Source organism: Pleurodeles waltl, chromosome 8 (assembly GCF_031143425.1).
Source record: "Pleurodeles waltl isolate 20211129_DDA chromosome 8, aPleWal1.hap1.20221129, whole genome shotgun sequence".
NCBI classification, from domain to species: domain Eukaryota; kingdom Metazoa; phylum Chordata; class Amphibia; order Caudata; family Salamandridae; genus Pleurodeles; species Pleurodeles waltl.
Window position 1 is genome coordinate 1325980196 of NC_090447.1, and position 15477 is coordinate 1325995672.

Sequence of the window (15477 nt, forward strand, 5' to 3'; positions counted from 1 at the left end):
TAAATTATATTTCCTAGCTATAACCTCCTTGTAGCCTTTGGTTTTTTTCAGTGAATTTCTAAGTTTTTTGTTGTTGTTGTTTTTTTTTTTTTAAATCTAAAATAATATTTAATTACCATACGTTAATCCAAAAGCCGCCATACCCGCCTTTAGGCCTTGCATGGCAGGAGGGTTGGCCTCAGAGCGACCAAGTGCGCGCATGAAGCCAACCCCACTCTGTGGGTGGGTGTGTGAGTGGCTGTATGAGTGTGTGACTGGGTTTGTGTGGGTGTATGAGTGGCTGTGTGGGTCTGAGTGGGTGTGTGAAGGGTTTTATGGGTGTATAAGTGGATGTGTGAGTTGGTGTATGAGTGGCTGTGTGGGTCTGTGAGTGGGTATCCAAGTGGTTTTATGGGTATGTGAGTTGCGGTGTGGGTCTGTTAGTGGGTGTGGTAGTGTTTATTTTGGGTATGTGAGTGGGTCAGTGAGTGAGTGGGTCTGTGAATTGGTGTATTTTTTATTTTTTTAACTGAGCTCTGGATCCGCAAGAAGGGACGCTCTGAGCACTGCGGAATATCTGTGGATCCTCACCCTTCCTCAAAAAACGTTTTATGGCACTATCTTGCCCATGAGGGGTCCCTCACAGATCCAGTCATCAGTGCCATGGGGTCAGGTTACCTCTCCTTTGACCTCTTCTGTCACTTTTCAGTTTTATTTTTTCCCCGGGGACCAAGCCTCCGTTCACAAAATTGTGATCGCAACTTTCCTACAGCCAGCCAATGCATTGCTGTTGACGCATGGATCTGCTAGATATACATACACCTTTTTTCTTTAATAACCACAGAACTACTGAACAGATTTACACCAAATTACAAAAAGCACACTTGCTGGACCAAGATCCAGCTTTCTGACATTTGGTTTTCCATTCAGCGGTGTGGGCTGTAGTCATGTCTAAAATCTCTATGGAAAATTGGTTGGGGAAAATGCATATTGGGATCCCACTTATTCTTGGCGCCTGCTTGATGAATAACCCCCAAACGTTCCTGACAGCAGCTGATATGAGAGGCAAACTAGTTTTGAAAATTTCGTGAAGGTTTGTCAAACGATACCAAAGTTATTAGCAAAACAAAAAACAAATTCCTATGGCAACTAGGTCCTAATTATTACTACCTACTGGCGACCACCAGTAAGTAAGAGTGTGTGTGTGTGTGTGTGTGTGTGTGTGTGTGAGAGAGACATTGACTGGGTCCTGTGTTCCATTTATTGATTCACTATCATACTCATTATGGCTCTGGTACCATTGGTGTGATAGATCTGTGTTTTAACTGTGACCCACTGGACCAATGTTCTTTTGTTTTACAAGTTGACCCAGGTTCCAGTCTTGGTATATGGGTCGGTCCTCATCTTTTGCTTTTTAAGCGTGTCTATAAGCCATAATTTTTGGCACAAACTGATTCAAAATCTTGTCCCTTATCTGTATTCTGTAAGCATGAGTGGTGACGCTATCTTCTATGTCTGAGAGACTTTCTCCTGCAATATGTATCCTTTTATCTTTTCTTCCTTTAAGACCTATTCTAGGTGACACATTGTCCATTAGGTGTGCACGGATTGTTTCAAGGAGGATAGCTTTAAGTGTCTATCTCCTGTCATGTTGAGCATGGGGTGGGTAATTTATTGGGGTCTCCCTGACAGGTTGCTTTTGATTGAAAATGGATTCGGCTTTGTCTTCCCGTTGCCAATCTCTGCATATATTATCCCGTTACTGAGTCTACTTTCTGAGTCTGGTACACGCCTCCACAGTGTTGGTAGAGTTGTGGTGCAAGTTTATGCTCACGGTGTTGAGGGCATGTTGCGACTCCCCAGAACCACAACTTATCTCTGATCCAGGACTCCAACGTCTCACAAGCCTGTTTGTCCCTATTGTCTGTTTATTAGCTAGTGGCAAATCTGTGGGTGTAGGTCAGTGCATCACCATTGGATATTAGAGTGAAACAACTCCAATAGGGCTGTCGTCGTAAAGCTGCCGATATTTTGCATCTAGAAAGTGACTGATCTCTTCTCCTTTGCAGCGTTAGAGCTCATCTTTTAAGAAGTTGGCTAGCATGGGTTCATAATCCAATTTACTCGTAACTTGTTTTATTCTAATGACTTGCCACTCTGTACATGCTGCTGCATTCACCCTCGGCGCTGACATTAGGCATACTCCTCCCCATGAGGCTGCCACTCTGCCAGAATGTCTCTGTATGGACACCCCCCCATTAGAGGCCCACACTCCTAGATAGTTTCTCACATGTCTTTGCTGACAGGACCCACCGGCCGCTTTCCAGGCAAGTGTTGGGTCTTGCTCTTGTTGCCCGACTCAGCAGGTCGAGCATGGGTGCTGTTCCTGGTTTACCAACGGGCCCTGTTACTCCCGGGTCTCTGGGACAGCACTCTGCTAGTGCACACCCACCGGAGTCTTGTTCTTCAGGTGGTACCAGTTGTTATGTCTGGACTCACCAAAGGTACCCTGGGTATTTATCCTTGTCCCACATATTGAACACGACCTTGTAGCATCATTGTGGGTCTGAAGGATTAAATTATAGTGGATTGTTTCCTGTGTGTTGCGGCTCGGTCTTTAGGAGGTTATCGTGTGCTGCAGCTAATCACACACCCTCTTTTGTTGACTCTAGAATTGAAAGTGTTATCTTGCTCCATAGATAAAAGACGTGGCACAAGTAATGCAAATTGTTATCCATTATATATTGCTTTAACGCTATTGATTAACAAGAGTTTGGTGTAGGATCCGGGTATTTGAGCGCCTCCCTAATGTTAAGTTCACTTTTGGCAAGATTATGAATGGAATTAAAGTGTTCTTGTGCCTCACTAGAATTGTAAATTAATAAAAATATCTCCTGCTCTGCCACAGACCTTTGTATGCCAAACCACCTGTTCTCATGATCCTTTCTACAACTTCTTTCCTAAATTGTAGAATTGCCCTCATCAAGCGTGCCAACCCTGCCTTTATCAGAGTCTGAAGCATGGAAGTGAGGACCATTTAGATTTTAATCTCCTCTTATGTACTCTAAGTGGGTTTCTTGACTCGGGACCACAGCCGCTAGCAACTCTGACATTTTCTTTAAAATGGCGCGTCACATCTCCTGGGACTAAAGGTCCTTCACATTTAAATGATTTAACCTAACGATTGCTGTTACTGTCCTGGGAATAATAATGAGCTTGTGAATAGAAAGGTTGGGAATCCAGGTTTGAAAACTGCTACTTGGAAATAGATTGCAACTTGTGATGGGTCTTGTTAACACTGTAGTGATATGCTTAGCAACCATTTCTGCCTTAAACTCTACAAACTTAAGTCTACACACTGTTCACCACCACAGCCTTAAACTCCACCTTTGCTCTGGGGGCTTTTCACTTTTACCATGCTCTTCAAAGGAAATTTTACTTCTGATTAGTTTTCATCTGCTTTCATTGAGTATCTGTATTTGAAAGGGTTGAGCCCATGCTCGCTTTGCACTGCTTTGCTCTTCATTTCTCACTGTGTCCGCTGTAGGCAATCTGAATCAACATCTAATACTATATATGAGTTGTAAAACAATCACACAGTGACTGGAACTTTTAACCGGTATGACTTCTCTGCTTCTGGATCTGCAACAACACCATAGTTATGAAAGGAGCAAGTTCATCTAGTAGTTAAGCATGAAGTAACAGCAAAAACTACTTCTCCTGACATCTCATCCGACCCCAATCACCAAAGCCTTCTTCAGCTGTTTGCCAGTTGAACTTGATAAAGTCTGTGACACTTTTTGTTTTGTCAGCTTCACCGACCTTTGTCATATTTTGCGTTTTTTACATTAGTGATGCCAGGCTCACTTTGTTTTTTTTCTAGTTTGAGGAAATGCACTTTGGTGAAGAAAACTGTACCCTTTTTTGTCTTGCTAGGGGGAAACAAACATGGGCCTCATTGTGAGGTCTCTTTTATTTTTGATGGGGCTGGTAGCAGTAGTAACCAGCAAGATGGAATTATGAGATCGAACCGACCCTGTGGATATGCCTTGTTTCACTCTGAGGTTTTGGATATTATCGGCAGGAATCAGACCTAGCGCTACAGAGTTCCCCAGTAATTCCTTATTTCTATAGTGATCTTTGGAGTCCACTTGTAATCTCCTGATAGTTCTGCACATACCTGACCTCCTTACCCTGGTTAGCAACATCTTCAGTATCTATTACTCTGGGCGGCAAAGCTAAGGGACACAAATCCTTTGTAATGATTTCCTCTGTGTGTGTGAACCAGTACTATTTCAACTTCTTCTGCTTGCAGTATCTCTCTTAACAAGTTGTGTATATATTCATCAAGGTCTCAGTTGTCCTGCATATGCAATACCTCTTCTTTGCACACTAGTTCTCCTGTCTCTAATTTGAGTAACTTCTTGTTTTGGACCACATAATGCACTGTTCATTAGTGTAAGCGCTCATACTTGCTCCATTGCTGGAGACTTTGCCATCAGCTCAGTTGCACTCTTGGCGAGGTCATCTTTTTAGACCTTTGATTTCCTGTTTGGATCATCTCCACATCATCTGCTTATGTGGTAGTGGGATTGTTTACTTAATTGTTATTACTGTATGAATTCTCTAATTAGGTGTTGACTTGTGGACTTTATGATGAAGGTACCTTTACTTTAGTGTGTCTTCTCTCTTTATCTTCGCAAGCATCCGAGGCCTTATATTGGTGTCCTGGGGTAATCTGGATCAGTGGTTAATCAATGTTCTGAATAGATACTTCCATTCATCACTGGTGTTGCAGGAAACAAACCCTAAGAAGTGCAGTTAATTGCTACGTAGCCCTTTCTCTCTTCTTAATCCTACTTTGGATTGTGCGCCTTGCAGGCAAATATAAAAGAGTTCAAATTCCACATCTCTTTAAATCCAGTCTATAGATCAGTGATTCAAGCCATTACATTGGTTGATGTAGCGTTTGTATAGCAAAGCATTTTCAAAATGGGTCATCTTGCAACACAGAGGCTAGTTGTTCCTTGTGTACATCCCAGATTTCAAACATCTCAGAAACAGTCACAAGGGAATAGAGGCATCATTCAGCTAATATGTCTACCCACATAGTCCTCTTCATCAACTACTGATCTGGCGGCAGAGCCCAGAACCATCTGTATGGTGATAATAGTTTACTCAGTGAACGCCAGTATTCACCATAAATATAAACAAGTTAAAAATAGTATGGCCGACGTGTTCCGGCTACACACCTTCAACTGGGCCTCACATACAATTACAATGGACACCATTTTATTGCGTAGTCCTTTCTAATTCTCAGCAGCCCTCGAGCACTAGAACAACAACCTCATTTCAAGACATCATAGCTTTAACTCAATTCATCAACCATTTTGTTTACTTAATAACCCTATTCCTCAACAAGTATTCTGCGTTTTACAACTTTTTAAACCCATGCATCTTTCCATCTAAAATACTGATGGTTTCACATATATTTCTCTCCCTCATTTCATACCACTTTGCCCATGTCCTTTTGGGGGAATTATGTGCAAGTATGTTAATCGTTATTATCTGTTTTCAGCAGCACCCCTTACATTTGTACTTTTCCCCAGAAAACAGTAAGACAATCCCTCCGCAATATAATCAACCAACACTTACATATGCTCATTCTCAGTGTTCGTAATTCAAAGTGCATAGTTGTTACCACTTGTAACAAAATCACTTAATGGAATGTGTCATCACAAGAAAGAGCACATAATTATTCAAAACACATATTAATTATACATATTTAATTCATTTGGCCTTCTCTTCACCGTGTATACTATGCATGCATAAACGGATATATTCCAATAATTCAGCTGATGCAACTCATTGCCTTAATTCAAAATGCAATTTTGTATGTGTGTGTGTGTGTGTGTGTATGTATGTATGTGTGTGTGTGTATATATATATATATATATATATATATATATATATATATATATATTTACAATAATTCCAATCTAAAATGTATAATAACATGTATATGGGCAAGTTGCTTCCAATAATTTAGCTAATGTGCTCTATTTCCCTAATTCAAGGTGCAATTGCATGCATATCTCCAATTACATTATTTCTGATCTAAATTGCATAATGCATATGTTTAATGATCTTGTCTCTTAACAATTCTTCAGACCTAGAGCACATAATGCAAAGCATTTATCAAGGGCTATTTAGGGATGATCATCCTAAAGTATGGTTATGCAACTTATTTTCTTAGTTCAAGGTGCAAATGCATATCCCCGTTCACAGTACTTCCGATCTAAAGTGCATAATGCATATGCGTGACAACCTCGCCCCAATGTCTATCAATAATTCGTCAGACCTAAAATGCATAAAGCATATGTGTAAACAGACCTGCATCAAAAACCATTACGGGATTATCATACAAAAATACGGCTATACACCCCCTACAATTCTCTAATATAAAATGCATAATGTACCCATGTAGGCAGCCTATAGTGGTGCAGATTCACTATACTCGTAGATCTAAAGTGCACAATGGATATATGTAAACAGACCTGTATCAGGGATCATTTAGAGATAATCATTCTAAAATTTAGTCATATATCCACTACAATACTCTAGATAAAGTGCATAGTATGTTATATAAGCAACCTGTTTCAGTGCACATTCACTGTATTCCTGGATCTAAAATACAGAATATGTGCGTGCGAGAAAGTACATTACACACATACTATAAAGGACCATCTAAAGTGCAAATGCGTAAATCTATCTTGATAAGAATGAGTATTAAGGTGGCAGATTCTACTACCCCCTGTTCTTACAGTCTGCATAGTTATCTTATATTCCTCCGAGGGCCTACCATCCACACCAAAGAACCTCAGTCATATGTTTCGTAGGAAAAAGGTACTATGTGCAATCATCTCATATATTAAGGGCATATGGTACAACTATATCTCTTAAATTAAAACACAATTACATTTGATATTCCTAAAAAGGTCAAGCAAGGCATGCTCCATTACAAATGAACATGTAACTAGGCATGTGTGTTATGACACCATGGAGTCTCTGTGCCCAATGTCACTATTAAATCTCAACTCTTCTCTGTAGCTTCTTTTCTCTATCCCCTCCTCTCAAGTGGACTTTGACCTGGTTAATCATGTAGTATCTGAAACTTGCAAGTGTTGGATCATGATATTGCTCGAAGTGACAGGCCATGGGGTATCTTTTATCACCATTTGTGATCGCCCGCATATGCTGGAGGATCCTGTTTTTTAACTTATTGATGGTGCCCCCACACATATAGCTTGTCACATCCACATTTCAGTACATACACTGTGATCCGTATTGCAGATAATCCTATCATTGATTACAATCTTTTGGCCCTCAAAGGTGTGATAGCTTTTACAATTTACTTCACATAGGCATGCACTACAGGAGCTGCATTTGATAAAATCCCTGTTATTATTCAAAAGCCAATACTTCTCTCCTTTGCCAGGGTCAAAATAACTGCATATAAATATATCCCCTAATGATTTAGTTTTCTTGCAGGTTGTCTGTGGGCCGTTACACACAATATCCCTCAAATACTTATCCTTATTGACTACATGTCAGTTCTTTTGCAGTATCTGTTTAATGTTAGATTGAGCCATGGTGTTTTCCAGGATCAGCCTCTTCACTTTGCTATCCTTTTTATTCAAGCTGTTGCCCTGCAAGTATAATAGATACTCTTTGTTTCTCAGTAGCCCTCCTCTTTGCATTCTCCAAATATTTCTGCGATAACCCCTTTAAGTGAACCTCATAAGCATATTACATACCTCTTAGTCAAACTGTTCATCAGTCGAACATATTATTCAAGCCCTCAACTTCTGGCTGTAAGGATTACTCCACTTAGGGACCCCTGGGTGGCGTGCAAAAGTGAATTAGTGGCTGTCGGCTTCCTATGTATTTTTGGTTTTAGTTTGTTATTAATCACAACCAATTCAGCGCCCTGGAAGTCACAGTGTGTCCTGCTATATGTGCTCGTGAAATGTAAATTAAGCACATTGGAATTAAGTTTTTCTATGAAAGTACACAGTTCAATCACATGCCCTTCCCACAAAATAAACAAGTCATCTATAAATCGAATCCATAAGGTGATTTATTTATTTATTTTTTGGACAAATTCCCCATTTTCATCGGCCAGGCCACCTCCTTCTCCCACAACCCTACGAACAAGTTTGCCTAGGTGTGGGCAAAAGAGGTGCCCATCATCATACCTTATTGCTGCAAATACTATTTGTTGAAAATTAAGACATTGTTGGTAAGGCAGTACATTAGCATCTCTAGCAACATTTGTGCATGTTCCAGTGGCTCTATAGGCCTATCTCTTGAGAAGTACTCCCATCCATGGATCCCTGCATCATGATCACTAGATGTATATAGCAATGCTACATCAAGCGTGGCCATTATATATTCCTGCTTAAATGGAATCCCATCCAATTTCTTCAAAAAAAAATCTGTGGAGTTCCTTAGATATGAGGGCAGAATGATGACATACTTCTGCAGGAATAAGTCCATATACCCTGAACTATTCTCCAGTCTGGACCCAATTGAGCTTTCAACGGGTCTCCCTGGGGGAATCTTAGCATTCTTATGTCTCTTGGGGAGAAAAATATATTGTAGCAACCCTTGTATGCCCTGCTCTTAGATATTGATATTCATCCCATTCTAGAAGATTATGATCATTCCATGATTTCAATTTCAGATGGTATTTTTTTCCATCTTTTTCATGGGATTTCCCAGGAGGCGAATGTTGTGTTACTCATTTGTCTCCTTGCTTCCATCAGGTATCTACTTCGGCCCATCAAGACAATGTTGTTCTTTAGGTCAGAGATATATCCCCATATATTTCAGTGAAATCTTAATTTTTAATAAGTCATTATGCCATTTTTTTCCTTAATACTTTCAAGACTTCCACAACCAGTTCCTGGAACAGATCAATCTAATTCCCTGGAGGTAACTGGGGGAAAAATTTACTTTTAGGTTTAAACCCATTCTCTACGTGATCATCTTTTGTAAATTCCATTTCTCTAAGGAGTAAGGAGTTTGGGTAACTGGTCCTCATAATTCTTGATCCTCCATCCTATAATCACTGCCTGTACATGTAGCAGATCCATGTTGAAGCTAGCTGGTTCCATGGTGTTCACCATGTCCTCCATTGCCAGATAATGAATGGCAACAAGGTCAGAAACATTAGATATCTTGAATGTGGAAGTCTGAGATCTAGTGAAGCTATTAACAGCAACTTTACTTTCATCTGATGTTTCATCTGCTGGTAGTTATGGAGTTTCAGCTTCCTAATGTATTTGTTTAATGCAATTCTAATATCTGTGAAATCAGAACGTGATGTTGGGAAAAATGTAAAACCCAGGCTAAGTAATCTCTCCTGGTTTCAACTTAATTTGATAGATGAGACATTTATTTTAAGGGGTCCAGTCCCGGGTGTGTCATCCATACATGTTGTTTCTATTTGCACCCTCTGTTCTTTCCTCGCTCCCTTCTTTTTGCCCCTCAGGGTCCTGCAGTTTCTCTTCTGACGTTTTGTTCTGCCTGTTCCACCTTGACGTGTAGTCATACGCAGGAGGCAAAGCTCCCTCTGATAATCTGCCTTTTCCAAAGGTGCTTCATCCGCACTCCCACCTGGATCACTGCTAACTTCACTTCCACTCTGTGCATTGCTCGGTGGTGCATTCATCTTCTCCTTAGCCCTCAAGTTGTCAAACGTTTTTGCAAAAGTATGATACAGCCATATTGAGAAACCAGCCTGTCCCTGGTGAATTTCATTGCCTTCCGTTCAATTATTTCCTCTTTGTATTCCTGCAAAGACTTCTCAATTTTTCCTATTTGATCCTTTGTTGTATTGTCTTTGTTTATCCAATTCCTTGTGGATCAACTCTATCTTTGCTGATTGTAGTTCCATTTTCCTCTTAGCATGTTTGGCTAATGTCCTCATTAACCTCACCGAACACTCCTCCGTGTTCTCACACCATTCATTCACGAGGCCCTCATCTATGTATTGATATGCTGGCAATAACATTTTCTGCATGCCCCTTGGCATTCTCTTTCATTGTAGATCTTTAGTGAGCGATGGACATTATTCAAGCCAGCAACTGATCACCACCTGCTTGTGCTATACTCCATCTTGCATTAAATTAATTAGTGGCCGTAAACAGTGTGAAGAATTTGATTGACTATCCAGGTCATATGACACCTTATTTCACTAGCAAGCTAAAGTAGCACTACTCCCACAGTAAGGGCTTAGCACCCACACCTGCAGCCCTCCTAACGGCTCCAAATTCCTGTTCTTCCCTAAACGTTATTGGTCTTTGAAACTGGCAGTTTTGTGTGGATAACATGCTACAGGTTAAAGGGACCATCCAGAAAATGTTATCAAAGTAAATCTCAAAATCCTCAAACAACGCAACATTCTAGAATGCATATTCTTTTACAGTGTGAAAAAGCGTGCAAATATTCTCTTGGCAAAGGCAGTGTATTTGTCCGGTTGCAGGGGGTAGGGCACTCCCAAAAGCAACTACAGTATTTAAAATTGAGTTTATCCATGAACAAAAGTGTACATTTAGGCCAGATTTCCACATACACGTTTTTCAGCCTGAGTGACAATGTGCACGCATAGATTTTGCACATTTAAGTACTCCAAGAAATTACGGCTACCCTAGATACCTTTGAGTGTTATTGTGGTTCTCTGGTAATCCAGCAATACCAGTAAAGTTGGAACTCTGGTCCAATTGTAGTAGTAATCTTGCAGGAGCTTATTTAGCCGTTTGGTCAATGGATCTTACTGATCACTGTGCAGCCCACAGGATAACTTCTTGCCAGGCCATCAGCGTCCTGCTAAGTAAATTAATTGTATTTCACATTGACTGCTGAAGTAACAAATGTAGCTGTAGTCTTAAAAGTGTACCTATTAGCAGGTACAAATGTTTCCTTTTTATTAATTGTTCTCTACTTTTGCCAGGTCCTTCCTGGAATAACAAAACTGAACAGGCATTTTTCAGAGGTAGAGACAGTCGAGAGGAACGTCTGCAGCTAGTCCAACTTTCCAAAACCTACCCAGAACTACTGGATGCCGGGATAACTGGGTATTTCTTTTTTCGGGAGAAAGAGGCCCAGCTGGGAAAGGCACCACTAATGGGATTCTTTGACTTCTTCAAGGTAAACCACTGCACTTTTTAATTTGTTTCAGTGTGGTGCGATATGAGCTGGAAAGTGTCTCCAGGTTGCTTTTCATGCAACCTCCCAATTACAAAGAGGCCATAAAGGAACAAATTAAATGTATTTTGTGACTGTTAGAATGTATTGGAAATGGGTGTGACCTACTAGGATTGCAACATATTCTTCACTGCTGTGTAGACTACATAAAGTGTGCTAGTGAATGGTGTACATTATGGAGAATGAAAACTGTTTTGCCTCAAGTATCATTTGGGAGCTAGGTTCTTTTACAAGGCATTTAATAGGAATTTAAAGAGGGACTGAAAAAGAAAGTAGACCTTTTACACGTGGCACTAAGACCGGCAACAGAGTTTACACCTAAAAACAAGGCTTTTACGAGATGTCAATGAAGCAGCAGCTAAGATTGAACGCAAGTCTAGGATATAGGTTTTTAGCCCTCTGCTGAGGGCTATAACAGTTGTTAAAGTTCCTGAAGCCAAGTTATAGGTCAGAAAAGCAGGCTCAGGCCCGTCAGGAGGGAGAGCTCCTTTAACAACCGGTATCACCCTAGGCTGAAGACACATAACGATTTTAGAACGTTCCACATACTGAGGGTAGAATGTGCTAATTTTTTTTAGAAAAGGAGAAACAAAAAACAAACATTGGGAAGGGTGGAGCAGAAGACTTAACCAGCTATTTTTAGCTTTGAGCCACTTCGTTGTTTTCAGTGGAGCTTCCATCATTGTAATGTTTCTATCATAGATAGAGAGTGTAGTACAGGAGGAGTTGGGGAACAATACCTTTACATTGGGCTGGGTATGAGGGATGAGACCATGTGTGTATGGAACCAGAGTAAGCCAGGAGTAGCAAGAGGACAAATTCTTCATGCAGCATGGTTGTCGATGAGAACAAGAACTCCAGCATCATCAACTTTAACATTAAGAGCCATTGATGTAATTTAGGTTTCTCTGCCCTTTTTATGATCGAAGCCAAAATTGTTCGAAGGAGATGCAATTAGTCACTGGAAGATGGGCTGCTATAAGTTCACATCTTCACAGAAATGCAAATGTGAGCTAAAGAAATGTGGGGGGGTGGGGGAATGAATGGCTCAGTAAAGATTACATATTGACACAGTGTGGTTAAACACTTCTGGTGCTAATTCTGCTAAAACTGCAATACAGTACTGCTGAAAAACTCCGGGAGTCATGTACGTTGCAAGTCCAGGAAGCAGCAGTACTAAAAGAGGTTGCTTTCAGTGCGATCTTTAGGGTGCATTCTGTACCTTTTTGACATGGTGCTCAGTACTGCCTATAAATCCATGCCTGGGGACAGTGTTTATGTTCATCACTGTCTGTGACCACCAATCTTAATTAAAGCTTTATGCTAGTGACACTACTGTCTGAGGCTCATGATGTTAGTAGTGTCTGAGGCATTGATGGCCATTACTGCTTGGTTAAATGGTATTCATGACTGTTATTGTACATTGATGCTTATACTTCCTTTTTTAATCTTCCAAACAGTTGCGGACCCCAGAGGAGGTGTTGCAGACCCGTAATTTAACAATGAATTCTAACACTTCTAATTTTGCTAGTTGTTAGAAATGAGGTCTCTAGTTGGCAGAGGTATACACCCTTGTCCAAGTAATGACCACAATCCTTGTCAGGGTAAGTCACACACAATCTAAATTATTCTGTGCCCACCCTCTGGTAGCTTGGCACTGAGCAGTCAGGCTTACCTTAGAAGGCAATGTGTAAAGTATTTATGCAATAAATCATACAGTGACACAGTGAAAACTCCACAAAAATACACTACACAGGTTTAGAAAAATAGATATGTATCTGAATAAAACTAAGGTTAAAACAACAAAGATTCAATAAGCACAAGTTGCAGTATCACTTTTGCAAGCGTTAAAAGTCTTATTCCTTAGAAATCACAGTTGTCTCTGTTCCACAAAGTACCTGGTATATGTAAAAAAATAACGCGCAGAGGAGGAGATGCGTGATAAAATAAGGTATGCGTCGGATTTTCTGACGCGGCACAGATGATGCGTCATTTCTTTCCATGCTGCAAGGGGTTTGCGTCATTTTTCGGTGCGCAGTCTTGGTTCCTCACTGCGATGTGGGGTATTTGGATGCCCAGGGACGATGCAGGGAAAAATCCTTGACATGCTGGAAGAAGGCACGGGAGCTGCATTGATCCGGTAGGTGATGCGTCAAATTCTCCATCGCAAGGCCGACGCTACGTCTAATTTCCACTCTAAGTCAGGCTGCATCGTTCCGGTCGGCTTTGCAGCGATTACTCAGTTGCAATGCAGGCTTTGCGGCGATTCTTGCAGGCGGTGCGGCGATTTTTGACACACAACAAGTTTCCTGAAGAGATTAAGTCTTTTTGGCCCTGAGTCTTCAGAAAACAGGAAGCAAGCTCAATCCAATCCCTTGGAGAGCACTTTTGGGGAAGGCAGAGTCCTTCTCAGCAAAGTCAGAGGCCAGCAGGGCAACAGTACGGCATCAGTCCTTCTCAGCAAAGCAGCCCAGATAAGTCCTTTGGGCAGTCAGGCAGTTCCTCTTGACAGGTTGCAGGTGCAGGTCCAGAAGTGTCTGAGTTGGTAGGGTAAGAGACCCAGTTTATATACGCAAAAATGCCTTTGAAGTAGAGGAAACTTCAAAGAGTGGTTTTGAAGTGCACAAGTTCTCCTTTCAGCACAGTCCTGTCTGCCATGGTCCCAGTAGGGGGGCTGGCAGTCCATTGTGTGAGGGCAGGCCACTAGCCTTTGAAATTTAAGTGTCAGGCCCTCCACCCTTCCAGCGCAGGAAGACCCATTCAGTATGCAGATGAGTGCAGGTGTGACTGAGTGTCCTGTGTTTGTGATTGTCTGGGTGAAATGCACAAGGGAGCAGTCAACCAGCCCAGCCGAGCTCAACCCAGACGTTGTTTGGAGACAGGCTGTAAGGCACAGATGTTTTTTAAGTGCAGAGGAATGCTCACTTTCTAAAAGTGGCATTTCTAAAATAGTAATATAAAATCCAACCTCACCAGTAAACTGGATTTTCTATTACCATTCTGGCCATTCTAAATGTGACCTGGTTACACCTTTCTGATCAGAATCTACCACTCAAAAAGTATATGAGGGCAGTCTAATGATAATTTATGAAAGGAGCAGGCCTCACAGTAGTGGAAACTGAATTTCGGATTTTTTCACTACCAAGACACATAAAAGACATATGTACATGTCCTGCCTTTTACCCACATTGCACCCTGCCATGTAGGTTACCTAACGCCTACCTTAGGGGTGATTTATATGTAGAAAAAGAGGCGTTTAAGGTTTGGGAAGTACTTTTAATGCCAAGTTGAAGTGGAAGGGAAGCTGCACACCCAGACATTGCAATGGCAGGCCTGTAAAGGGGCTACTTATATAGGTGGCACAATCAGTGCTGTAGGCCCACTAGTAGCATTTAATTTACAGGCCCTGGGCACATGTAGTCACTTTACTAGGGACTTATAAGTAAGTCAAAATTGCAAATTGGGGATGAACCGATCTTACCTTGTTTAAGGGAGAGAGCATATGCACTTTAACACTGGTTAGCAGTGGTAAAGTGTGCAGAGTCCTAAAACCAGCAAAAACAGTGTCAGAAAAGTGGAGGGAGGCAGGAAAAAAGTTGGGCGATGACCACCCTAAGGCTGTCAGGGCTAACACTAGTTACCAATAATTTATATGCAGAATTTCAGGTACCTCAATTCAAAAAAGATTGATGATGTCTGTATTGCATCAATTTTCTTTTTCAGCGTCCCGTTGTCACCCATGAAGCATGTAAATATAACACATAGGCAGGCTGCAAGCTGAGAAATGTCACACACTCATGCATATTGAAAATTTGAAAGCTGTTTGTCTATTGAGGATGCTATGGAAGGTGCAGTGACAATTGGGCCCCAGAGAGGGATAGAGTGTTTACATAATGGGAAAGGTTCTGTACATTTGCTAGTGTTAGATGGAGGCTCAGAGTATATGGCTCATTGTTTATGGATGACCTTTTCATTCTCGGAAGTGTAAATCTGCTGATGTGCAGATGCCACTAACATAAATAAAAGAGGTACAAAAAATATTAGAAGAGATTAATGTGCATACATGTGAGGTGAAACATTTTGCAAAAACTCCATGGTGCCTTAACAAATTGTAAACAGTGACGAAATCTCTTAATTCTACGGTTTATTATTTAAGTTGGTCCTGTTTTTCAAACACTATATTATTAACTTCTAAGTTCTTAGACTCAGCAGCTTCCCACTAGACCA

General features: G+C 41.0%; 1 protein-coding gene across 1 annotated transcript in view; it reads left to right on the forward strand.

Annotated features, from left to right (window-relative positions):
- The window catches only part of POGLUT3 (protein O-glucosyltransferase 3), a 119288-nt gene that overhangs the window by 46388 nt on the left and 57423 nt on the right, over positions 1 to 15477 (forward strand). Inside the window, exon 5 of the mRNA XM_069202317.1 lies at positions 10997 to 11193. Coding sequence (XP_069058418.1) covers positions 10997 to 11193 — 197 coding nt within the window. The remainder of the gene's footprint in view (positions 1 to 10996; positions 11194 to 15477) is intronic.